At 51.9% G+C, this 25,381-nt stretch overlaps 1 protein-coding gene across 4 annotated transcripts in view; it reads left to right on the forward strand.

Annotated features, from left to right (window-relative positions):
- The first annotated feature begins 2,472 nt into the window (after window positions 1-2,472).
- TWIST2 (twist family bHLH transcription factor 2) overlaps window positions 2,473-25,381 on the forward strand; it is a 46,429-nt gene continuing 23,520 nt past the window's right edge. The window contains exons 1-2 of one of the 4 annotated variants that reach the window (XM_074316000.2): window positions 2,473-4,008; window positions 12,166-14,443. In XM_074316000.2, the coding sequence (XP_074172101.1) occupies window positions 3,491-3,973 (483 nt within the window). In that variant the 5' untranslated portion in view covers window positions 2,473-3,490 and the 3' untranslated portion in view covers window positions 3,974-4,008; window positions 12,166-14,443. The other 3 variants (XR_016019884.1, XM_019711658.3, XM_019711657.3) reach the window with 3 other exon arrangements.

The raw sequence follows: 25,381 nt of genomic DNA on the forward strand, positions 1-25,381 counted from the left end.
TCCAACCACTTGAGAACGCCATGGTCTGACCCAGCTTCTTTCATTTTATACATGTACTTCTCCTTCAGGCGGGAAATCTTGGTTCCCAAAGATATAAACATAATTCCTTATTTGCTGTAGCTCACAGTTTCAGAATAACAATAGCAATATTATTACGAGAAATGTGAACATCAAAAACATTTTAACTTTTTTGCAGTTTTTTTCCCCCTTTAGAATATAACCAACTAGGGATGTATAGTCAAATTATAGTGCTTTAAAGCCATCTTAAATTATTCCCGTCTGCAAGGTTAAGCCACCAAAATGACACAAAATTAGGTGCAATTTGTTTGATTTTGCTTTTGATTTTTTTAGGGATTTCTATTTTATTCATTTGATGTATTTTTCATAATTATGTAAAAGTCAAATCTACAAAAGCCGTTTTATGCAGAGGTGCCTGGCTTCTGTCCCAACCCCGAGACCCTGTTCTCTCTCTCCCATGGTACCTATGCCATGGTTGATCTTTCCATTGTTTTTTAATTGAAGTTTGGCATATATTCCAAGTGAAAAAAAAATCATACTGTGAATTTGTTGCAAGAACAACTTTGATTAGATCTCAGGCATTTATAAACGTGTGCCAAAGGCCAGTATTAGCTGCACGTCAGAGGTGAGGATCCGGGATGTCAGACAGCACGCCTGGGAGACCTCCAGCGTCCCCTCTTCCAAGGCACAGGCAGAGTGTGGGTGTCTCCGTCAGGCTTCCATTGTAGAGAACAGGACCCATGCTGGCTGCTTCAGGAAGGAAACAACTTACTAGAGAGCCCGATGGACTTGCTGTGGAGCTGAGTAAACAGACTCTAGGTGGGGCTTTCGGGACTGACTTCCAAACCCAACTGCGCACTTGGAGCTGCTGCTTCAGGAAAGCAGTGATCCCCGACCTGTCCTGAATCAGGGGGCTGCCACTGCTGCCACTGCTTCCAGCTCCCACGCTGCCACTCCAGAAAAACGGACGTTGGTACCCTACCTCTGGACATCCGGTGAACATGCTGCAGAGAGAAACCAAACCTGTCCACCACTGGACTACCAAGGACAGACTACCACAATGCATGGCACCCACCAGGTGGCCCAAGTCACAAAGGTCATGTTTAGCTTCCCATCCCCTGCAATACAGGAAGGGCAGTAGAAGAGGAGGAAAGCAGAGTGGGCACCCCCCCCCCCACACACACACCAGGGGGAACCATGCCCTGAAGTATGGTGGTGGTGACTGCATGTAGGATGGCGGAGCCATTGTAACCAAGGCTTCTCCTGTGCCCACCTGGGCCGTTTTTCCAGGGGAAATCTTTAAAGGGGTTTTAAAGGACAGTCTTGCCCGTGTGTGACCTGTGCCTTGGACATTAGGTGTCAGCCCTTTCTGAGTGCAATTCCACCCTGCTGGTGTCACTGCTGTGGTTTCGGCAGATGATGGGCTCTTAGACCTGACTTCCAGAACTCTCCTGGTGGCCCTCAGCAGCAGAAGAGACAGCGTGGTGTGGAGCAGGCTGCATCCTAGGCAGGCCCTGTGGGGGAGGGGTATCGCTGGGCGCCTTTCCACTGGGCCGGAAACGGGTCTGGGTCCTAGGACTCCCACCCCAGTGGCACGCGAGTTAGTGGAAGAGCTGAGAATCTCTGCGGCCCTGCTCTGAGGCGAGCAGTCAGCGAAGGGCGGATCTGGGAACCCGCAGGCCAGTTGGGAGGCACCAAGCGCAGGAGGGGCTGCGCACCCCCACCCCCACCCGGTGGACAGGACCTCAAGGGAGCAGGCTCCGCTCACTCTCCTTTGTTCCTTAAAAATTTTTTGGTAATTTTAAAGAAAGAGATCCGAAAGTTATTTTGCTGCGCTGGATAAACCCGGGCCTTCCCAGAGCGGGAGAAGGGGGCGGCGACTCCAGAGGAACCTTTGGTCATAGGATTGTGAAGCCCGTGGGGTCAGAAGGAACTACAAACAATTCGCTGTTACGCAGCCACGTCTGTGTGAGGCCTGCTCTTCACAGAGCTCTGCCTTCGCTCACCGACTGCAGTCGCACCCGACCCCAGGAGCTGCCCAGGCCCAGCGCTGCGCCGGCCCCGAGTTCAACTTCAATAAAAGGGCCCGAACGGCCCTTGATCACACGGCTTTCCTGACAGCCCCGCTCAGGCCCGGGCCTAATTGAGCCCGGGTCACCTGGGAATAGGTTCAAAGGCATCGAAGCCGTAAACCACCTCCAGGCCCCGAGCCAGAGCGGCCTGGCAAACAAAGAGCCCCCCGAACCACTTCAAACGCGCCCGCGCTCGGCGTCCAGATGGCGCGGGGCTGGGGTTCACGGTGTTGCCCGCCGAGACCCGGCCCCGCGCTCTCGCAGCCCCACGCCTTCCTGCCCGGGGCTGCCCGGGGGCGCCCAGAGCAGGGGAGGCCGCGCAGCTGCCCAGATATCCCCGCCCCCCACCTACCCACCCTGCTCCATCCACTGCGGGCTGGCGAAGCGAAGGAGGAGCGCAGCGGCTGGGCTGCGGCACCCGCGGCCTAGCAGACGCCCCGGCCTGAATCCCACACCCCAGGCAGGGCCAGGCAGGTGCGTGAAGCCGGCACCGGGCGCTCCCGCAGAGGCTCGCTGTGGCGTTGAAGTTTTAAAGCACTTAACAGGAGGGTCTCCGACGAACATCGGAGCCAGGGCTCCCTAACAAGCTGGGGTGAGAAACGGCCCTCAGCACACGGCCCTCAGCCAGCGGCATCTCCACGGATCCTCGTGGTGCGTGCGTGGGCAGCGGCGTCTCCAAGGGAACCCAAGTTTCCCCACACTCGCGGTCAGGGCGCCGGGACCGCTGCCCCAGCAAGTCCCTTCCCCAGGCCGAGAATGCGGGCCGCGGCGCGGACTGGCTGCGCACCCTGGGGCAGCCAAGGCGCACACAGGCCCCGGAGCCCCCGGGACTCCCCGCAGCGGCGTCCTCACCTCCTGGGAGTGTATCGAGGGTAAGACTCACCACCCGCGCCCCTCGCGCCCCGGGAGAGATCACGCAGTCGGGCGGGGCCCGATCTCCACGCTAAAGAGCAGACAAAACACGGTCTGCTGAGCGCAGGGCGCGGGGCGGCCAGAGAGGGGCCAGAACCCGGGGTGGAGGCGCGGGCGGCACGCAAGGAGCCAGGCCTCCGGGGTGCCAGCCGCGGCCAGGGCCGAAGGGGGAGGCAAAACTGAAAGTGCCGCGCCGGGGGGCGGGGGCGGCCGGCGATGGCCCCAGAACTTGTCCGGCCCCCGGTGGCGGCGGCCAATCAGCGCGCCGCCCTTGCTCCTGACAACTATTTAGCAACCCAGCCCGGCTAGAGTTTCCAAAAAAGTTAGAATAACTTCCTCTCCCAGAGACCTCGGTTTTGCACAAGCCGGCCTTGAAATCAGAGCCTTTCGAACAACTCGGAGAGCGTGCGCTCGGTGACCGCGGGCTTGGCCAGGGGCGTGCGCTCGGCGCCCGGCGCCCCGAGCCCCACGCGCGCCGGGCGGGCGCCATGGAGGAGGGCTCCAGCTCGCCCGTGTCCCCCGTGGACAGCCTGGGCACCAGCGAGGAGGAGCTCGAGCGGCAGCCCAAGCGTTTCGGCCGGAAGCGGCGCTACAGCAAGAAGTCGAGCGAAGATGGCAGCCCGACCCCCGGCAAGCGCGGCAAGAAGGGCAGCCCGAGCGCGCAGTCCTTCGAGGAGCTGCAGAGCCAGCGCATCCTGGCCAACGTGCGCGAGCGCCAGCGCACCCAGTCGCTCAACGAGGCCTTCGCCGCGCTGCGCAAGATCATCCCCACGCTGCCCTCCGACAAGCTCAGCAAGATCCAGACGCTGAAGCTGGCCGCCAGGTACATAGACTTCCTCTACCAGGTCCTGCAGAGCGACGAGATGGACAATAAGATGACCAGCTGCAGCTACGTGGCCCACGAGCGCCTCAGCTACGCCTTCTCCGTGTGGCGCATGGAGGGCGCGTGGTCCATGTCCGCTTCGCACTAGCGCCGCGCCACCCACGTCCGGACCGGCGCGCCAGGGTAGGTACTGCGCGCGACGGGCGCCCTCCGCCACGGGGACGGGCGGCAGGGCCTGCGCGTCCCTCCGCGTGGAGGCCCCGCGGGCAGCGGCGGCTTAGATGGGGTGCTCTTTCCTCCTCGCAGCAGATGGGGCCGGCTGGGCAGCTCCCATGTCCCAGGGACGCCCCTGGAGCCTTTTGCCAGCGTCCATGCAGAGTGTCAGTCGGGAATGGGCGGACTGGCGACAGTCGCGTTTTTCATCCTTGGTGCCGTGTGCGGGTCTGTGGTGACTGTCGGAGGGATGAACCTCAGAAGAACCGCTTGGGGCTGGCCGGAGGCAGAGAGATGGGGACCAGCTGCCCTTTGCATCCCTCAGAGCGCTGGCCGCCGGGGAAGCTGTCCCAGCCGGGTCGTGCGGGCAGTGGCTTCGCCCTCTTCTCGGGATGCGAACACCTACAGTAGCTCTCCCCGGCAGCTCGTGCAGGGCGTCCCAGCCTGAGCCTCGGCCGGCTTGGTGGGTTCAGAGGTGCGCACCGGCGGGGAGGGCGGGAGGACACGGCCCAGCGCTGGCGGCTCCAGGGCCAGTGCAGCCCGCGACCGCGCCCGGAGCGCAGGGGACATGTCCGAGGCTGATGTGCGCAGATCTCCCGGCTGAGGCCAGGGCAGACACCACGGCTGGTGACTCTGGCTGCCCGCAGGCAGGTGGAGCGAACCTTGGAGCTGGGAGCCTCTGGTCCCAGCCTTGAACCTGGAGAGTCTGCGACCCGGCGGCGTCCAGCCCCGCAGGGGAGCGCCAGGGGTCCAGGCTGGGAAACAAGTTTGGGAGGAATGGGAGCCGGTGCAGGCCAGCCTTGAGCAGGAGCAGGCAAAAGGGACACAGCTGCCTAGACCACTGGAAGTTGGGTTCTCCCTGGAAGAGTGCTGGCGGCGTCTGCACCGGCGCCTGTTCACCAGACACCTTGGAAGCCCCTTTAGTCAGCTGTAAGTGCGGAGCGCCGTCCTTTCCAGAAGACTGTGGGGCTAGTGGCTCTCGCGGGCAATGGAAGGTGCAAGATTTACCTGGCGTGGGGGTAAAATCCTTCCTATTCAGTGTGTTTTAGTTTCTTGCTCACCTTACTTTAAAAAAATTTCTTTATTAGTATTATTTTTTTTTATAAAAGTCTCTGCTTCGCACAGAAGGAATTTAGATTAACCAGGAGCATGAAGCCGCCCATTCTCCCAACCATATCTATTTCTTATTTTATGTGGTTCCCTAATATCTGCACATGGTTTCGCTGTGCCCACGAAAAGCTGATTTAGCACAGGTGGATTTCATTTTTTTTAATTTTCAGTGCCACTGAAAAGTCTTTGAAGAAATAACCCTTTAAAGTAATGATCGTCTTATAGGTCTTTAACAAACAATTTCAGCAGAGAATAACTTATGGGAATCTTCCCTGATCTTTGTCAAAAACAGATGGAAAGTGTCCCCATCACATATTTCTCTAGGAAAGAGAGTTTGGGTTGGCTGAGTACTGAAATGCTGCAGTGGGGTAATACATTAATTCTGGGTTTTGCTGCCTAAATTATGAGCTTCCATTAGTCAATTCCATTCACCCTTTTATACCGCCCATCGTTTACAGCCCATCTGAAACAAGAACAAACAGATGAGGAATGTCGTCTTTTAAAAACATACGCGTATAGCTTTGTTTAAGGAAAATGTCAACAGAATTATCAGTAAGATTTTCCTCCAGGAAATTATTGAAAACGAGTACCAGGAGATATACCTTAATGCAAAATTTAGTAGGATCACTTAAAATTCATTACAAAATAAATGCATGCCTAAAACTTAGAGAATCAGACATAGGTCACAATGAAGGTTTATATAAAATAAAAGGCAGTACCTGTAATAAATAAATGATGTGTTAAGAGTTTGTTTGGGAAAATCTTTAAAATGTAACAGCTAACACATTCAACTGGAGAGTAAATGATCTATATGGGGGCCCATTTATTTTTAGTTTTATGTACTTGAACATAACCAACTAGTTCCAAAAAAACCCCCGTTTCTTTAGGCAGATAGATACCCATCCTCCCCAGGAAGAGAAGGGTGACATGGGAGTAGTAGATACACCAATGATTCTGGACGCACCTTGTTTTTTTTTACTTATCAGGCATATTAGGCAAACACTTTGTATTCCATTAATCTCTCTATAAGTACAGTCGGCATTGGTTTCATTTCCCGAAAATGTTGCTAGGTGACATTTGTTATTTATTTGTAACCTTTTAAAGAAACATGAGTTATATGTTTCAGCAAAGAATCTCTAGACCTCACAGTAAATGTGAGATGTTTTCCGGTATGTGGAGAAAAAGCTGTGTCTGTACAAACAGCAGCAACAATAAAAAGCCTAAATTGTCCCTTGATACAAAGAGAAACCCAGGAAAAGGTGCTGCTATTTATCCTGACTTTCTTCTTTGGCCTGTTATTTAAAAACACAGGTAAGCGGTAAATCAGGGATCTTTGGACAATCAGCTGGGTTCATCTAATTAAAGAATCTCCAAGGAGTTTTCAGGTTTTCATTAAATGCCGGAGGCTCAGGAGCAGGCTCAGAGGCACGGGCTTGGAGGGTGAGGGCAGGTGACCATTACTTATCGGACATTTCCCCCTTTTTGTCTGCTTTGTGGTTAAAGAAAACATCTTCTCTAACTTCTGCAAACTACGCACAGATTGTCAGTAGGTCACCATGCACAACAAACCAGTGGGGTTTTTTTTTTTCCTTCTGAGATCTTGTAGTTACTTTGGAGAACAGAGAAGGACGATGCTCTCACCATCCAGTGTGTGTAAGCCCTTTCCTCCCTCCTGCACACTTACTTCTTGGAGGTGTGTGTTAAGTTCTCTATTCAGAATGCTAGCTGGTCTCAAAAAAAAAGCCCAATTAACAACCTGTGTAGAACGGAAATGCAGAATGTCAACAGGGCTTTTGATTGGTCAGAAGAAGTGGGGTGAAAGACCGAGGTCCCTGAATTATGACCACTGTTTTGTTATAAAATCGGTAAGATCCACGTTGGGGTTGACCTCCGTGCCGCGGATATTGTTCCCTTAAACATCAGTAACTATTCTCTCAACCTCACAGAAAGACAAGTGACCTGAGTGAGGGCTGGAGCCAGGGGGCTCTGAGAGTGGCTGTTGGAGGGCGTTGGAAATATAGTACGTTACTGAGCTTTTCTGAAAACGGTACTATTTTCATGCAAGTCTTGAGCCTGAAAGAACTCAGTTTCCATCATCCTTATTGCACTGTATTCTGCAGAGGCGCGCAGATGCCAGATTCCTTTTGCCTGGCAAAAAGATCATACAGTAACCTCTGTGTGACAGAGCATGATAACTCATAACTTTAGTTTAAATCTGGGCTTTAAAAAAACAAATATTTTAATAAGCCAATTTTAAAGGCTGAACTTTTCTGACAGTTTTTAAGCTTAGTATTTATATTAATCTATTCTCACTGGTGTCTTTAAAAACCCCGTGAAGGCACACTGGAATGTCTGTTTATATTTGTGTCTTTCCCTGGGAAAGGATAAATGTGCCGCAAAAACGCAAACCAAAGACAAAGCTCTCCACTAGCAAGGAGTTCACGAACGAGGCAATAAAATTCAAAGAAGAGATGAACATGTTACTGTAGCCAAGAAACAGAAAGCCATAAAGAAGAAATAGAACCTAAGAGATACAGACCTGGGTGCATTCAAAGTAAAGCCCAGATGGAACACGGAAAACAAAACTACACAGCTCCTTTTCCATGTGGTCATCTGAGTCTACGCATGTAGTAGAATTGTATAGAACCGAACACACACACACGCACACACACATGCACACACACATGCACACGCACGCACACACGCAGTGCATGAGAACTGGAGGCATCAGAATGAGGTCTGGCGATGGCAACAATGTCAGTTTCCTGGTTGTGATATTGTTGCTGTTTTACAAGATGTTACCGTCGGGGGAAGGTGAAGGAAGAGTGTAAGGAATCTCTCTGTGTTATTCCTTACAGCTTCATGTTAATCAGCAATTATCTTAGAACAAAAGGTTACTCCACAAGAATTCAAATTTTGTCTATATTCAAATGAGCAAATTATATAAGGAATTATTATGCCGTATCTCAGAATAATAAACTAAAAATATGTGTTGAGCAAAAATCTATTTTTTCTTGATGTCATTTGCATTGTTGCACTTCTTTTCAGGATGTGAGGAATCGCAACATATTTCCAATATGTAATTAATTAGAGGCTGTTCCTTACAGCTCTTAGAGAGTAGAATTCCGGAAATCTGAGAGGAGATATATCAATCAATACAATTATTCCTATACTAATAAATAAAATATTTTTTCTTTAGGAAATTTTTACTTGAAACTGACACAACATTTGCTTTTCGGATACTAAGTCTATATTGACTTATATCACACACACACACTTCTAAAGCTAATAATTTATAAAAATTATTCACCAAGGAGTGTAGAGATTCAAGTTTTAGTATTTAGAGCTATAGCCAGTTAGAGGGAGATGCTGGGGGTGGTGGTGGGGGGGAGATATCAAATCCTAACCTCAGTGATGGTCATTTGAAATTAATATTTGTTTGTCCTAGGAACATATTTTGTGTTTTGGTTCAGCAGTAAATCTTTGAATGCAATTTAGGTACATTCAATGTGCCTTAATTTTATGTTTGTTTTCAAATGAGAGGCAGCGACATTAACGATGTGATTTTCATACTGATGTGAAAAACATACCGTGGGATTTTTCTTCAGTGAGTTCTAACGGTTGTCATGCTAGCAAGGAGACCTGAGTTAGACACTGGAAAAGCTAGCATGTACCTTTATTCTGACATGAGAGAGTTTTGTAGTGCTTAGTTGAAAATAGAGTTATTTTGAATCAAAACAGCGCTTTATATGCTTCGAATACCTGTATTATCTTGCGTTGTCTTACTGTATTGTCTAAGTAATAAAGGATGAATGCAACTGGATTGTTCAGAATAACGTAACTCTGTGATTCCGTGTAAGAGAGTCCATGGCTGGGAGAGCTGAGTGCGTGCTGTCTACTGAGATTCTTAGTTATTGCGCAGTGCTCTACCATAATATCATTTTCCTCTGTTATTTGACCAGGGAACAGTTAGACGACTAGCTCCTCGTGGCGTCTTCTGTGGAATTGTGATTTTACTTCTCAGATCCTAACAGCAGTGCTGTTAAAACTGGGCACATCCCTCCCTCCTGTAGTTCAGAGTTTCTCCAGCAATTAAATGACAGACAGGGATGGATCTGAACTTTCAGTTATCAAATTCAGTTATTCTGGAAAATACTCTTTCTTCTTAAGCTCACATGCACCCTTTAAAAAAAGTAGCCATCGGCATTTTGGGGGCGGAAATTGTCAATTTAGTTATGTTGTCTGTTTCTCACTGCTTAATTTGGTGGCGAGTTCACATTTGTTTTTCTGGCCGTGAAGATCTGTGTGTGACTGATATGAAAAAATTGGGCAAAAACGTTGATTTTTATTAACCCTTTGATGGCGACCAAACGTCAACCCCCAGCCGCATGGCTGAGGTTTGTGGTGTGGTCACAGCCAGAGCCCGTCCAGAGCATCAGGCAGAGCAGCTCGCTCAGCAGTGCTGAGGGCGGGTTCTCCTCGCGCTTCCAGGGACAGGAGTCGGAGCCTTTGCCTGCCCATGGAGAACACATGCCCCAACTTTGGTTGTCATTGCTGTCCTTCTGTGCCGTACCAGTTGAGCTCCACGCTAGCCTTTCTGTTCAATTCTCTATGAGTATGTCCCTCTTCTGGGGAGCCTCAAGAGACTGTTGCCTGCTCCAGAGACAAGTGGGGGCTCCAGGAGGGGCAGCCTGTAAAAGCAAGCGCAGGCCGGGGCCTGGCGGTGTGGCAGCTGCCCGTGCATTTCTCTGTGGTCCCTACTTGAACACTGTAAGAGATCTAGAGATAAAGGGTGCGTCACAATTCCTTCTGTTCATCTCAGTGCTTTCAGTAGCTTTGCTTTGCAGGGGTGCAGAGGGATCGGAAGTCAAAGCCACGTGCCCTAGGTGAGTGGGGGTGCGAAGGGGCCTGTTACCTCGACAACTTTAAACTCGGCAGAGGAATCACCAGGCAAGCGAGCTAGCCTGCAGGGCCAGCAAGACCTGTACAGTTACCGGTCACGTCCAGAAAGCTTGTGTGATCTCAAAGTCCCATTCTTAATGAGAATCCCTCGAGAAGGATACAGTAAAGTACTTACCCGTCTCTTTGGGAAATGGACTTCAGTTAATGACCGCAAATTGGAAAGGAAACGAGGGAGGAAGAGGTGTTCTTTTGTTTCTCACACAGCATCATGTCTCTTCACACAATTGGGTTTGACTGATGACCAACGTCTTCACTTAAGATTCATTTTCCTGAATTTACATCATTCTAAATTGCATACTACATACTATTGGGTCCTAATGATTCTAACCCTTCAGAATACACCCAGCCAACCGATTTCCCTCCCTTTCGTGGTATCTGTGTGTGTAGGTGGGAACCTAAGGGAGAAAGACCTGACCCTTCGTGCATTGTTTCTGTCTGGCGAGCCTTTCTTTTCCAGTCACTCTCCCTACACCCTAGGCCTCGCATCTACTCTTGTGGATATTCTTTCACCAAGGTCTCATCTCATTATTATTATTAACTGAAATCCATGTAAGGCTTCCTATTATACTAAGTAATAAAGGATGAATGCAACACCCAGAAATAGCTCCATCACACAGGGGCAGAGTACAAGCCATTGGCGTTCTCGGAGCCGAGCGTGTCAGGGCAGCTCAGGATTAGGTGTGCGGCCAGACCCTCCCCACCTGTGTGCCTGGTGGCTCATGCTTCCTCGTTGGCTCCCATGACTGTTTTCTAAGAAAATCGTTCCGTTGATACCAGAACAAAAGTGCCCCAATTGGATAGGAAACCTGATGTGTTGTTTTTGTTGATTTCTCTTGTGCAAATGACCTGCTTTGGTTGCCCCCAAACGGCATGGGGACCGTGGTGACTCCCAGCGGTGCATCCAGGGCTGGCGTCGGTGTCTTCAGTAGTCCTGGGCAGCTCTCCACACACACGGTGCTTATCTCGAGGTCCCTCGTGCGTAGTTGTGTAATAAAGGGGTGACAAAGACCACAGTGAGGTTTTCACAGGCAAAATTAACATAAGGCTCTTTTGCCGGATGTTACATTATTGCCAGTTCTAAAACTTACTTTAAGACTATTTTTTTTGAAGATACAGAGTTTCTTTTAAACAATCAGCAAAAAGCAAGGACTGTGATGTTTTTATCTGCTCATTTCAAATATCGTTATTATGCTATATCCATTTTTGGTTTATTACATTTCACAAATGAACAAGGCCATAGAATTTCACTGCCAAGCAATTTAATCTCCGTGTGTGTCTCCAGCGACTGTAAATATTAATCTGTCATTTATAATTTATACTATGAAAAAGGTAACTTTTTCAGGAATGACAAATGAAAAGAGAAAATGAGGATTTGGACAGGAGAAGAGATATGTGGAGAATTTCGCAATGAGTGGGGCAGTGAGGGGGTCGTGTCCCCTTAAGAAGAGGACGGAAGGACCCAGGCTTGTGCGTGGCGTGTGCGAGGCTCTGCTGCCTGCTGCAGGCCCATCGCCTCTCCCTTCTGTCCCTCAGAAACCTGGAGGACAGTGGCTTATCCAAACAAGCCCCTGCCTGCCTTCCCAGAAAAATGACATTTTGTAAAAGTCCCACAGGGCCACCTTAATGCTGCCATAGTAAGGCCCCAGGCAGAGGCCACATGGGCCACAGCGGCTTACCAGGGACCTACAGTCCTTCGCCTCCTGTTTGTTCCCAGGTGTCCACAGCGCCCTGAGAGGGGCATCAGAGGCGGCCCAGAGGTGGCCCCTGCCACAGCACTGGGTGCTTCAGGTACCAGAGAAAACAGATCCCTAAGAGCAGGGTGGTCACCCCCCACAGGGGTGGGGCCCTGAGTGACATGAGGGGAGCAAGAGGCAGGACCCTGCTGGCTCCACCCCTGGTGCTTCCCTGGACCTCCAGGCGGGAGGGCCTCGGAGCTGCTCGCCATCCCCCCTTCAGGTCACGCTGCCTGTTGTCTGAGCGGGAGCCCAGCGTTTGCCAAGGTTAATGAAAGGAAGTGATAACTCCGCATTTATTTCCTCCTCCTGGATTTCATAGCCGTAGATAGAGCCCTGCAGTCCGGGTACACGTCTGCTCCTCTGAAGACGGCCGACTTCCTGGAGATGGCGCCACCCCGAGGTCTGCAGGGGGAGCTGCGAGCCTGGCTTCGCTGAGAGAAGCCCACCTTGCACAGCGCCGTTCTGCGTGCGCAGCGGGCGGACTCCTGGACCGGTGATGAAACGTCCCTTTTGCAGGTGACGCCCGTCGTCCTCCTGGCTCCTCCCTCAGAAGCGTGTCACGTGCAGCGTCCTGAACCTCGCTCTTGGACCATTGGCTTGAGGTGTACGTTTCTGAAAGTTACGGCAACTGCCGTAGAACACTGATCACATAATCTCACTTCTCTAACCAGGAAAAGGAAGGTGAAGTGAGGAGACAGAAGGCGATGCAGGCGCCATCGGGGTGCGCCCTCCGCTTTCTTCTCCTGGGGTCGTCACTCCGGGGGCCAGTCCGTGAGTTCTGCCGGCCGCGAGTGCCCCTGACGTCACCTCGCAGTGTGGCTCTCCAGCAGGGACTTTGCAGTTGACTGAAGTCGTTGTTTCCAGAATAAATCACATGTCACTCTCGCCCCCAGGAAGGCCCTCTGACAGGGCATTTTTCTCTTTGGGGAAATTTTAATTAGACAGAAACCAAAGGCTGTTGCCTTCATAGGAGCAGGCTAGGTCCCCAAGTTCATCTACCAGGTGAAACCCGTTGTCTTGTGCCTGGGGATCCACGTCCCCAACGAGACTTCACTGAAGTGGAACACGGAGCGGACAACATTTTTCTGCTCTTGGTCCTATAACTGTGTGTGGCCTTCAGGAAGGCACAGCCTCTCTGGGATTCGGTTTCCTGACCTGGAAAGTGATGGAGAGTTTCTGCCAGCCCTCCAGTTACGAAAATCCTGAGCCAGTGGAGGCCAGGCACTCCCTCCAGGTGTATACCCCACTGAATTGAAAGCAGGTGTTGGCACACCTGTCCGCTGTTCACAGTCGCTAAATGGGGCACTGACACGATGTCCATCAGCTGAGGAATGGATAAGGGGTCGCCGAGTAGCCGTACGGTGGAGTGTCACTCGGCCATGAGAAGGGTGAAGTTCTGATTCCTTTGCGACCTTGCGATCATTGTGCTAAGTTAAAGGCCTCAGACACAAAAGACCAAGTATTGTATGATTGCATTTAACTGACATACCCAGCGTAGGCCAAAGTCAGTCCGTGGTTGCCAGGGACCAGGGCTGGGAGGGGACATGATTGCTTCATGGATATAGGATTTCTGTTTGGGGCGATGAAAAAGTCCTGGAACTAGATAGGGATGATGTTTGCACAACAGTGTGATTTAATTCCCCTGAATTGTGTACTTGAAAATGATAAATTGTACATTATGGGTATTTTACCACCAAAACCCAAATCCTGTGACTCAGCCCATGGGCCTCTCTGGTAACCGATAGGCCTTGGGGGTGGAAGTATTTATTATAAACCTTCAACTTTTCTCCACTTTCCAGAGATGATCTCCAGTTTACCCACATGACTCAGCGCTTATCAGATGATTTTCATCTAGTCAAGCCGTGCTTGTCTAAAAGCATTTTCCTTTCGAAATCCCTTTCCTAATGCAGTCATTAAAAAAAAAAAAAAGTTCCCCAAACAACTCTGATAGCACACTGTTTATTTTGCCCCCTCTGGTTTTAGGGGCACGCGATGGCACCTGATGGCACCTGATGGCACCTCCGAAGCCTGTCCCCGATAGACTGAGTTTACACCCTTTGGGGGGCTGGGGACGGGAGGGAACGGCCTGTTTCCTCACTGCTGCATTCAGCCCATCAGATGAGCATCAGCTTTCCCACCTCGGTGGTGGGGGGGCGGGCATGAGGATGGTCAGCCATGGGCTCCCTGAAGCCAGACCGGTTCAGGCTGCTTCCCAGGCTCAGAGGCCCTCGAAGGATTGAGACCTCCACCAGGGACCCGATAATCCCTGGAAAGTGGGGCCTCTGGCTCTGGGCCACTCTTCTAAGCAAATCCCTCCCTGTCTGGTCCTGGGAACAGAACAAAGTATAGTGAGTGGGCAGCGTGACTGGCACTGTCCCCCAGAGGGGGACACTCCTGGGAGGAGGGTGACACAGATCAGGGCAAGTGGGTGGTTTTCTCCCCTTTGTTCTTTTTCTCTACTTCCCCCACTCCCCACCCATCTGTTAACCTTTCACATGTTTCCTGAGCCACTGTGTCCTGGGGACCCAGACAAGAGGGAAAGGCAGGAGAGGGACTGGCCCGGTGTTTCCTCAGCCATGATTCAGTTCTGTTTCTTCCTAAAGCACCGTCAGCCACGTGGTGTTGTGCAGCCAGCACTGAGACCCCAGAGAGCGCAGCGGGCTCATGGATGTTTGTTTTGGGAATCCAGCCAGAAGGGCCCAGGAGGACTCAGAAGAAATCCCAAAGAATCTGACTGGGAAGGGCGAGTGCCGAAGACAAAGGGGCACTGGTTGCTGCTGTGCCCGCTCCTGGTCCCCTGGTCCCGGCAAAGACACCCACCAGGGAGGGGGACAGACTCCCACAGCTGCTGAGAGGGCTCCAGAGGGAGACAGAAGGGCAGGACGCTGGTTGCAGGCCGCTCCCCTCGTTAAGGTGTGCAGTCCACCTGATGGGAACAGGACTCCCCCACAAGCCAGACTCATCTCGTCTCATCTCAGATCCCCATCCATCCATCACTGCCGCTGGTCCCCCTGCAGCTGCAGAGCAGACACACTTTGATTCATTAGCCCCTTGTTCACATTTGCAGCCCAGCAGAGCTTTCCCAGGGGACAAAGCATCCATGTCCACCACTGCGTGCCCGGGACCCTGGGACCAGCATTCCCATCACGACAGCCCTTTGTCCAACTCGTCTCCAGAAATGTCATCCACGTGACATGAGCTAAGTTGGCACCCCTGGGGGCACAGTGCCCCCCACCCCCATCCTTCTCACGTCTCTGAAGCTGGTTGGGCGTGGGTATGACCGTAGTCCCCCACTCACCTCCTCCCTTAAAACAGCTGGCACCAGAGCTAATAGAAACCCAGGTTTCCTGGTGAATCCCGGCAGATGCCTTGGTTTTGCCCCATTGAGGTCCCAGGGCCCCGTCCAGCAGGGGTCATCTACAGTGTGTGGCCCCACCAAGGATGGAACGCAGAGGGATGCCTGGGTTACTGTCCCACACAGCCCAATGGACCACAGTGACATGGACTATTGTCCCTTCACAGCCTTTGGTTCCCAAAGCTGGTCGTTGGAGCTACAGCAAGGACAAGTCGGAAAGAAAAAGACTAACTCTGACTGCATTAAAAACTTGAACTTCCATGCACCAAAAAGCTCTGATAATCAAAATTGTAAATGAACCCGGAAGGACTTACAATCTGTGTTACATTGCGTCAATACTCTTACCTAGACAAAGAACCCTTAAAAATTCAAAAGAAAAAAGACAGTTACCCGGTAGAAAATAAGGGCAAAATATATGAACTGACCAAAGAAGAAATTCAGATGGCCCCAAAATACATAAAAGGTGTTGAACTTCAATGATAATTGAGAAATCAAAAAACAAAACGGGAGGAGACTATTGTTTATTAAATTGGGAAACTATAGAGAGAAGCCCAGTGTTGAGGAAGGTGTGGAGAACCAGGCTGTCTTAGCCCTGCCAGCAAGCCGGGACATGGTAACATCTTTCTAAAGAGACTCTGATAGGTGAGAAAAGGTTTAAAACTAGGAAATACCCTTTGAGCGAGTCCATTTTCAGGAATTATCTTGTGTGAATAATGGCAGATCTGCCCAGCAACAAGAAATTCACACTAGCTTTGCTAATATTGGCGAAACATTTGAAATATTGTGGGAAGTGGCTTGAATAAATTGTGGTCCATCCACCTACTGGAACACTAGCTATGCAGTCAGCAAATTTTGTGTCGTAAACATTTAATAATGCTCAGGGAATGGTTACACAGTGGAACAGATCACGTGATCCCAGGCTGAAAACCCCAAATGTGAAAATATGTGTGCTTGCATGGGTGTGCGTGTCTAGAGAGTGAGGAGGGAATGTCTCCAGACCAAATTGTAAATGAAAGATTTTCCTTTCTTTGTTACTGCTTTTCTTCATTTTCCGAATTTTCTGCAAATGCGTGTGTGACCGTTGCAATTTGAGATAACAAGCCAGTGTGTTTCAAAGGTAGGGTCGGGGGTCATGGCAACCATCTCTTCCTCTAGACTCTGGTTACGCTCACCCCAGAACCACAGCAGTAAAGCAGTGCTCTTGCAAGGCTTCCCCTCCCCCCCCGCGCCCCCCCCCTCCAGAAATGCCTTCATGGAACCTTTATTCAATGTCACAACTTTGGTTATTACTGAAGTAATACAAGGAAGTGGCCTCACATGATATGATACACCGAGGGTGCCAAAAGAATGTGTACAAGTGGACACTTTGGTCAGCGTTGCTCAAGCAGTAGTTCGCCGTAATCAGAAGTGTCTGGACGCTAATGGGAACCACTTTGAGCACCTCTTGTCTTTGCAGAAGTCCAACGTAACTTATACTCATCTTTTGTTATCGGTATATATTGAGTATTACAATTTTAATGCAGTTTTCTTTTCTTAAAATGTGTATACATTTTTTTGGCACCCTCTGTGTTTTTGTCTAATGTCTGCAATCCTCATTCAGGATCCCGTCCATTGTTTTCACACATGCCTGTGATGTGGGATCATGTTTGCCCAGAGTGTGTCCCCCGGGCCGGGCCTGGCTCCCTGGCGGGCTTGCCCTGGGCTGTGTGTGCTTCCGCTTTCCACCTTACTGCGCAGACGTAACTGTGCACAGTGCTTTTCTACGGGAATTACCTCATTCTCCGTCCCCTGGGGTCACCCCCACCCCCTGGTTTCAGCAGCCTCATTTGTCTTTATGTTCTTATTCGGTCTGTGTATTTGGGGGTCTCTTCATCATCAACTGCTTCAGGTTTGTGGAGCAAGTGGAGAAAATACAGTGAACTCAACTCTTCCACTGACCCAGGCTGGCAGGAGGAGAAAGAAAGATCCCTCTCCGCCTTTGGGAATGGATAAAAATCACTGGCTCCTGGCCTTTTGGGGTGAACGGCTAGTGTTCAGGTCTGAAGGAGAAGTTGGAGGTGCCAGTGGCTTGACACCTCTCATCCCCCACTGCCACCCCCGTCCCTGCAGGCCCGGTTCTCCAGAACCAGGCCGCTGTTGGCAGCTTCCTCTAATGTCTGAATTACACCCACACCTCCCTGGGGCAGAGACGAACCTATGTCCGCAGGCAGAGCCCCAGGCTCTGAGTTTCACATTTCCTTTTAGACTCTTAGGCGTATCTTTGCACTAGGCCTGTCTTCTGTCACACCCTGGGCTGCACTAGGATGCATTCTTCTGGCAAATTCTGGGACCACACTTGCCAGATGACCAAATCCTTTTCAGAAAGATGACTGAAATATTTGTAAGTTTCCATCAGTGCTGGGTGAGTGGCTGAAGTTTCCAGGAGGGAAAGCCCTGGGCCCACACCTTCCCCAGGTCCTGTCTCCTCTGTGTCACACCCAGGAACACACTGGGCTGAGCTGTTCGTGAATTCTAAATCCAGAACCACAGCTGCCTCTTGCTGTAGAGACGTAAAGAAACCAAGAGGTTAATGGTGGGTTACTCCCCACATGGGCCTCCTGTATGAATCAGACTGGGGAGCAGGGGTGACTCAGAGCCGTGGCGTTTTGTCTTCTGGCTGCAGATAAACAGAGCAGGGAGGCTTGAATGGGACGCCAGGACTCCTGGGCAGGAGGCAGCTCCCAGTTCCTGAGGCTCAGCCTGGGCACAGGCGGTCGGGACCCAGACCAGGACCAAGACCGGGCGGGACCAGGGAATGAGAGGCTGGTGCCCTCTGGGTACAGCAAGGCTGGGAAGGCTCATGGGTGTGTTGCAGGCCTTGGCTGCTCTGCAGAGACTCTAGGCCAGGGTCCATCTGCCCCTGGGTCCACTTGCCCCTGGGTCCACTTGCCCTGGGTCCACCTGCCCTGGGGTCCACCTGACCCTGAGCCCACCTGCCCCGGAGTCCACCTGCCCCGGGGTCCACCTGTCCTGGGGTCCACCTGTCCTGGCCGTCATGGGCACACAAGGAGCCCACCCCATGCCCTACAACCCAGCCTGTCGGAAATGCCTGTCAGGTACAACCCCATAGCAGTCTCCCCTGTCTGAGCCCCTGTGCTCTAAGAAACGGGGTCCTCAGGGTTTCCTCTCCTTGGGACCCTGTGTGAGGTCCAGAGTGCAAGGCGTGGGGGCCTCAGGATCTGGGGACCAGGACGGGTGAAGGGCTCTGGCAGGCCCACCGGGGGAAGCTGGGTGAGAGCAGGATTCGGGGTGGCTCGGTGGGCTGCCCCCCGCCCACAGGCCTGGCTGCAGAGTGGTGTGACAGCCTCGAGTCTCCCCTCACACCGGCGGGCACCAGGCCGCTCTGCGCTGCAGGGGAAGGACAAGCAGAGGCGCTGAATGCTGACAGCTGACTTGGGCTGTGAACCCGTTCCTGATCCCAGCACTTGGCAAGTAGAGTTATTTTCATTCCGAAAAGGGCCCAAGGAGGCTGGGGCTCTTACTCCCATTTCCCAGATGGGGAAACTGAGGGGCTGCGGTAGCTCAGCTAAGGGGGTCCAGCTGGCAGAGAAAGCAGCCCATGCCTTCAGCAGACTGGCTAACAAATGAGATTGCCATGGTGGAGAGAGCTGAGTCAGAGTTAGTGATCCCCAAACGCACAGGGCATATCCCTGGGGAGAGCCAGAGGTGGGCCTGGTGCCTGCCGGGCGCCTGGGCATTTCCTACGCCCCTGCCCACTGCTTGCAGGTGTGGCCCCGCCAGTTCACCACCAGGTGGGGCTGACCTTTCCCCCCTCCACCCCAAGTGTGTTGTCAGGATTCAGCAGTCAGGCCCCCCAGATTCAGCCTAGAAACAACAGCCCCAGAGCCAGAAACGAGCAGAGTAAAGCCCTCCCCCCTAGGTTACCCTCCTGGGCATCTCTGGGCTCTGCTGACCCACCCTCGTGCCCACAGATTAAGCCTTTGAATGTAGAGGGCCCAGGGGGAGGCGAACCTGGGGTTAGGTAGCATTTAGAGTCTGCTGGTTTGGAGCTTGTTTTCCTGCTGCGTTTTTAGAAATGCATTCCCCTGACCCAGAGAACCCTCACTAGCTTTTAAATGTGTGCTAGAAATAAATAAGCAGATTTACTGCTCTCGATCAGAAAGCAACACTCCCCACTGTCCACACAGCGCCGGTGTGTGACATGTACGATCCCCAATGAAGGACCGTGTCCTGGCTCTCTCTCCACATAGGCCTGGGGGCTGATGGGGCCCCCTGCCCCTGGGCTCGGCCTGTATCTCAGAGCTGTGGTTCATTCTTCGTACATTTTTTATTTATATTTTAAATTAAGACTTTACGTTTTTGGAGCACTTTAAGATTCATAGCAAAATTGAGGGGAAGTGCAGAGATTTCCCGTATCCTCCTGCCCCCACAGCCTCCCCCACTGTCTGCATCCCAGTGTAGAGTACGTGGTGCACCCACACTGACGTGGTATCATCACCCAGAGTTCACAGGGTCCATTCAGGTCACTCTTAGTGTCGTCCTGTGGGTCTGGACAAATGGATAATGACATGTGTCCACCTCCTGGTTTCACACAGAGCGGTTTAACTTCCTAAGAGTCCTCTGTGCTACCCCTTACTCATCCCTCCCCCACCTCTAACTCCTGGAAACCATTGATGTTCTTACCGTCTCCGTAGTGTTGCCTTTTCCAGAATGTCATGTAGTTGGAATCACGCAGTGTGGATGGCTTCTTTCACTCGGCAACATGCATTTACGTTTCCCCCATGTCTCTTCATGGCTTCCAGGCTCATCTCTTTTGAGTGCTGACAATGTCCTGTTGTCTGGATGGACCTCAGGTACATGCCCATCACCTACCGCGGGTTTCTCGGCTGCTTCCAAGTTTGGGCCGTAATGAAAACAGCTGCCGTAAACATCTGTAGGCAGGTGTTGCGTGCCGTACGTTTTCCTCTCCTTTGGGCAAATGCCCCAGAGAGGCATTGCTGAGTCCTAGGGTGAGTGTGTTGGTTTTGTAAGAACCCCCCAGACTGTCTTCCCAAGGAGCTGTGCCACCTGCATCCCCACCCGCGATGACTAAGACGCCCGCTGTCCCCGTCCTCGCCAGCACGCCGTGTCATTAGGGTCCAGATTCGGGCCGTTCTGATTGGTGAGCAGTCATATATCATCGCTGTTCAGGCCATTCTTCTCGTTGTCACCATGGGCACCTTTGTAAGTCACAGATCTCATCCAGTCACTGAAGTGGTTGATGGAATGATATGGGTAACGTACCCGCAGTGTTGGCTTTGCCTGGGCCCTGCCGAGGACCGGCTCCTTTCCCCATCCACACCCTGGCGCTGCCCCAGGTCCCGCTGGCTGAGCAGCAGCGCTGAGGCCTGGCCACCCTCCCCGGTGAGCGCCACAAGGTGTGGGTGGGTCTGTCCCTTCCACACTGTGCCCAGCACCTGCAGGGGGCCTGGCACAGAGAAGAGCTCTATAAAAACGGGAGGGGGTGTGAAAGAGCAAATGCCAGTGCTTATCCCCCTGCAGCACCGACCTCTGCCCTGTGCTGCTGTCCTGTGAGTGCGCCCACCGTGGGCCACCCCTTCCCCCCCAGTCCCCTCCAGAGTGGGGTGCCTGTGGCATTTTTGGTGGCCCTGTTGCTGTAGCTGTGTCCAGGCACATGTGACTGTCCATTGTCCTCAGAGCACCTTTGGTACCACGTCTTGGTCACGTGCACTTCCTCCTGGCCCAGGCCCCAACCATGTGTGAGGTGTGTGCAGAGGGCGTGTTGGTACGGAGCAGACACGCGGGCTCGGGACCCCCGGCTTCCCTACGCGCGCAGAGCTTAGGCGTGTCTGGGACAAAAGCACACTCTCTGTGACAGGAAAACGTGTCTGAGATCTGTGATCGCCTGGCTGCCTTCCGAGGGGGCACGCGTGGCAACTTGGGGATCCTGCGCTTGCTGTGAACAGTGTCAGCCTCATCTCAGCAGGGCCTTTCCGTTCTGGAAGCCAGTGGCAGTGTGCAGGAGGGGAGCAAACACAGCCCCTAAACTGCTCTCTGCAGAAGAAAGGGGTGGAGAGAGAGAGGTGGGGAGGGGAAGGAGAGAGATCAGTGAGAGGGAGGAGGAGGTGTAGGGCCAGGCCAACTTGGGGGGCCTGACGGATCAGGGGGTGGCCTCAGGTGCACAGCCCTGGGGATGTGGGGGCTTCCAACCCCTTCTAAGGGGGAGTGATGTTCTCACATTTCAAAGAGAGGGCTGAGTCCAAACCCTGCAGAAATTGGAGCCCTTGAGTGTCTTCCTGTATTTGGTTAGTGACTGTTGGCTAGTCCTATGGTGGGGAGGGCGATGCTCTTTCTTTTCTAAGAAATGGGCTTGTCTATTAATTGGATACAGATATGTGTCTTTGGATGTTTTCGGAACTGTGAATTATAGAATAACACGTGCCTAGGGACAGGTGGGCCTCGCAGGTGGGCCGAACCCTGTAGAGGCCCATTCACCTTCTGCCACCTGGACAGCTTGCAGGACAGGTGGCGGGTGTTTCCCATTTGTAGGTGGCACACCTGGAGGTGGCGGACATCCATGGGGTTCCGCAACGGAGCTGTTCTTGCAGAGCCCGTGCTTTGTGTTGTGCACACACGGATGGAGCTCTGGCTGACTGCAGTCCTTACGCTCGGTGCCGGAGACCTAACGGTGACACGATTTGTTTTCTCCGGTGGATTCGCCATCCAGCCAGGGGGACAGATATGCAAGCAGCCAGGCCTCATACCACATATCAGTGGTTTGCACACACAGAGATGGAGTCGTCTCCCGGACATGTTGGCAAGGCCACCCAAAGGCATGGCACTGCAGTGGATTTGGTCCCGCACTCGATGAGTGTTCGGGGAGCACCTCCTGTGTGCTGGGCTCCACGTTGCAGAGTGGGGTTCAGTGAGGACAGAGACGGGTCCCCCCACCATGGCACGTGCCCTGGGTGGGGAGGGGACAGCAGACGGGAAACACCGAGAAGCAGGCACCCGGGCCGCAGTCATGGTGCCAGGAAGGACACAAAGCAGACAGGGAAAGAGGATGGGGAATGACAGGGGCTGGTGTCATGGTGGCCACTTAGGGCTGGAGAGGCCACTCCTGAGTGGAGAGCTAGATGGAGTGAGGGGGCCCTGCCACGGTGGAGTGGTGGCAGGCCTGTGCCAGGAATGGAGGGGACAGTAAGTGTGGGGTGTGCGAGTGCCCAGGGGGTGGGGTGCGGGTGGCACAGGAGGGGACAGGACAGACACACGTGCACATCCCCCAAACACAGCCCACTGTCCAGCTAAGCCACTCTGTCAGGGGAGGACAGAGCGAAATGACCCAAAGTCACATTTGTCTTTGAAAGATTTGATAAGTGAGCCTGTAAGGAATGTTCTGGAACATCTCAACGTCAAAAACTAACTAATGAAATGTGTTTGGGAGAACGTGGGAGCGTGGGCTTCTCCTCTCCCAAAGCCCTGGCCCCAAACCCTGCTTGGAAATGGGGACTCTATGCAGCAGCTCAGAATTGTGCTGGAAACTTGCTGGTTCCTATTTCTTCAAGAAAGAGCAGTGATTCACTTACTGACCTACGACGAGACCGAGCTGAGAGGCGGGCCCTGTCGTGGAGAAGTGTGGGACTCGACTGGGAGACACAGGGCCTGAGGCAGGGTGGTGATGGGTCGGGACCGTCTTCCCAAATTAGGGGCCCGAGGAACTGTGGACCGAGGCTGGGAACTCAGGGCCTTAGTGATCACCGCTTTCCCAGGGAGACACAACAACTTGGGGGACACAGCTGCCCAGACGCTTTCGTTAAATCCCTGTGTGTTACTGAGTCCAGAAAACGGAAACCTAATTTGCTGAAAAGTCTCAACTTTCCTGCTTCACTTAACTGCACACGCAGGATTCCTCTTTAGTTTCACGTTATGGGGACTTCAAATGTCTGATTTAGTCATTTAATGTTCTTCTTTGGCGATGAATGGGGAAAATGGAAGGTGCAGGCCGAGGAGACGCTGTGAGACCCTGCGCTGCCACAAGAAGAGGCTGAACTTTTGTCCTCACGTACGGTCAGTTGATGGCTTGGTATGGAATATGCAGGAAGAAAGAAAAATGAGTGAAGGACGGCCCGCATGGGTTTGTTTTCTCTACCAGAAGAATCAGCAAACAATGCAGAAAATAAGAAATATGTTCATTGGCTTTCCGTCTCTTAAATGCTTCGACTCAAGTCGTCAGAACCTGGCTGGGGAGACGGGCCATCTGGAGGCTGTCACTGGCGGTTGTCACTGTCTCAGGCTATAGTGTCTTTGTGGTGGGACATGGAGGACACGGGCCTTTTGAGGAGCCCTGATGACACGAGAGGGAAGGTCCAGCTGCAGGTCTAGCCCAGGACAGGAAGGCCACCTCCCGGACTCCCGACAGTGAGACCCACTGAGCAGACTCCTTCCTGTTCCTCCTGGGACCTCCTCCATGGGGACACCAGTGACCCCAGAGAGCAAAGAAGAGAAAACGGAGTCTGTGATCTGTGGCACAGCCACGTCTTCTAACGAGAGTCGCATCCTGTTGCTCTGTTTTTCCTGTGGCTGCGGTGGTGGTTTGTTAGGAAACTGCAGAACGGCACATCACCTTGAAATAGATTAGCTTGCAAGGAGCTGGCCATTAGGAAGAGATGGGAGCCAAGAAAACGCCGTGAACTTCAGCTCCCTGACCGCGCTCATGGGAACCCCGTAAATCAGGGCAGACAAATTCCCCTGGTGTTAGTCACTCCACCCAGCTTCTGGGGGTCACAGGTCTCTGCAGATTTCTCCCCGTCCCCAGAGACCAAAAACAAATCAATAAATAGATGGAAAGGTTGCCTCTCAGAGCTTGGTGAGGACCCCTAGCATTGTGCAGTTAGGCGCTGAGCGAGGTTTACTTCAGAAGATTCTGATGAAATAGAGAAAAATATGCAAGAGACCAGAGAGTCCATTTCTTGTGGGGCTTTCCCTTCTGGCAGGGCTGGAGGTGGGTACCCGGAGGCCGGGCTCCAGTTGTGGCCACTTACGGCCTGTAGCTTGACCCTGCCTCTGCCCTGCAGGAGGGTGACCAGTGGCCCCTCAGGAGATGCAGTAGCAGCGAGCCCTCACCAGACAGAAATCCAGTCAGGCACTCGAGAGGGACTCCCAGTGGCTCCTAACTGTCCTTACTCATAAGAATTTCAAAATTGGGAAGAGCAAAGCCTCGGAAAAAATGACTGTCATGTGTTTCGTGAGTTGCTCCCAAAGAGACGTCAGGCTCGAAGTGTCTTCTGTCTGGAGACTCCTTTCTTCTTTCAAGGACTGTTGGGACAGTAATTAGGCAGCCTGGTGTGTCTGCTTCCCCTGGAGACTCAGGAAACCCCCTTTCTCCCGTTGGGGACAGTCCCTCCCATAATGAAGCTCGGTCAGAAAAAAGCAAACCTGAGAGGACTGTGATAACCACACTGCCGAAACCCGTCACAGAGCAAACACAAACAAACAAAAACAGACCCATCTCATTAGGAATTTAGATAAAATTCTAAGTAAACTATAAGAAAAATAAATTCAGTAATGTTTCTGAAGAATAAGACACATAACAGGGAAGTGTTTTTATGGACGATAAGGGAAATTTCTTGATGACATTCAAGTATCTTTGCCAGGGTTTTGACACACTCTGGGAATATGCCAAAAGCATTAAAATTATTCATAATCTCCTCCTGAATTATGCAGTTCAGCAAGTCTACCATCAAAACAGAAAATAAATATAACAAATCATTAGATGCTGAAAATGCATTTGAGAAAATTTCGTATAGATCTGATATTAACATCTTGTTTTTTTGGTATTTAAAATTTCCAAAAGCCACAATAAAAAGATTCTTCTTCACCTCCATGAGACTATCTATTTCAAATGTCGACGTGATGGTGAAGTCATTTGTATGAAAGTCAAGAGAGTCTGACATTATGTTGTCACGTTGCTTTGAACTTGTTAAATGATTCTATAAAACAAGAAAGTGAAATTGAGACAGGACTGGAGAAAGCAGAAAGATAAAAATATGGTTATGTGGGGATAAGAGTTGTCTGCCGAGGACCCTGCCCCCCCCACCACCAAAAAAAGAAATCCATTCAAAACCATCAGAACTAATGAAACCATTTAGAAAGGAGGCCAATTACTAAGTGAAGATAATTT

The sequence above is a fragment of the Rhinolophus sinicus genome, chromosome 17, assembly GCF_057876585.1.
Source record: "Rhinolophus sinicus isolate RSI-liver-muscle chromosome 17, RSI-T2T, whole genome shotgun sequence".
Classification (NCBI taxonomy): domain Eukaryota; kingdom Metazoa; phylum Chordata; class Mammalia; order Chiroptera; family Rhinolophidae; genus Rhinolophus; species Rhinolophus sinicus.